At 41.8% G+C, this 1,243-nt stretch overlaps 1 protein-coding gene across 1 annotated transcript in view; it reads left to right on the top strand.

The window, feature by feature from the left end:
• unc5da (unc-5 netrin receptor Da) overlaps nucleotides 1-1,243 on the top strand; it is a gene marked incomplete in the record, with an annotated part of 274,340 nt that overhangs the window by 259,822 nt on the left and 13,275 nt on the right. Inside the window, 1 exon segment of the mRNA XM_014001635.1 lies at nucleotides 635-799. Within this exon segment, the coding sequence (XP_013857089.1) occupies nucleotides 635-799 (165 nt within the window).

Below are 1,243 nucleotides of genomic sequence, written 5' to 3'. Positions count from 1 at the left end.
AAATTTTTTGCAGCTCAAAGCAGTAGAAGACAAAAACAGAGCCAATAGATTTTTTTTAAGAGTTGGAAAGAAATACATTTTTTTCAGTGGGTAAAATATTTGAAAATAGAGTTATTGTTAAAATTAAAAATGTGAATTATGGTTTTTGGTAGAAAAACTAGAGTTTTTCTTAGCCCAAGTATTTTCTATTTTTTTATAAATATGATGTTCATGATCTAAATCTTCACCCAATGCTTATATAATACTTGTTGTTATCGTTAATGCTGTTTAGGAGGGTTTTTTTTATCTTTCTCGAAACATGTTTTTAAAACGATGACTCATCTTAGCCTTTGATTTGCCCTCAAAATATTGATACAGCTGGTTTCCAGGAACCATTTCTGCTCCAAGGTTTCCAGAATCTGCAGGTTTTCATTGCGATGGCTGAACCGTCTTGATTAGGTAACGACATTGATTGGCTAACGAGGCCACTCACTCACTGCTAATTAAACATGGGAACAGCAAAGCGGGGGGGCCGAGGCAGGATTCAGCAACCAAACGTCTTCAGCAGGATTTAATGAGCGTCTCTGCCGCCGCAGCCTGATCCGTCCATCACGGTGTTCTTCCTGTCCGCCCTCCATCTGTTCCCTCCCTGCAGGAGTTCTCCTTTTCTCAGGTGTGGGCCGGGAACCAGAGTCCCCTGCAGTGTGCCTTCTCTTTGGAGCGATACAGCCTCTCCTCGTCTCAGCTCTCCTGCAAGATCAGCGTCCGACAGGTGGCAGGAGAGGAGCACCTTCTGCAGATTTACACGTCTGTAGTAGAGGTGAGTCGTGGAGGAGGGCCGTGTCCGATCACTCGTTATAGATGTTGTTGATTTCATTTATGAGCTTGTTTAATGAGCTCCCCATGGAGGGTTTTATAAAGGGATCCCTGGTTATCACCAGCAGCCAAAGGGCAAAAGACAAGTAAAAATGTTTTTACCTGTCGGTCAGTTAGTTAAATCTTTCATGAATCAAAGGGCAGATTTTATTAAAAGGTTCGGGTTGACATCTACAACAGATTACCTTTTGCAAACAGTCCAATTCAGTGCAGAAAACTGCCCTTAGAAAATACAAAACTGTGATTTCTAAAAGGGATAACTCAGTCAATTTTACAAATATTAAACAAAAATCTGTTGTGGTTCAGAGTCGTCTCCAACTTGTACTCTGAGCCTTAACTGATTGCCAGTGGCGCCTGCAAAAACAATTTTCAGGGGGGACCATGGGGG

The sequence above is a fragment of the Austrofundulus limnaeus genome, unplaced genomic scaffold (assembly GCF_001266775.1).
Source record: "Austrofundulus limnaeus strain Quisiro unplaced genomic scaffold, Austrofundulus_limnaeus-1.0 Scaffold10, whole genome shotgun sequence".
Taxonomy (NCBI): domain Eukaryota; kingdom Metazoa; phylum Chordata; class Actinopteri; order Cyprinodontiformes; family Rivulidae; genus Austrofundulus; species Austrofundulus limnaeus.
Note: the sequence above shows the minus strand (reverse complement) of the source record. Positions and strands in the feature narration are given on the sequence as shown.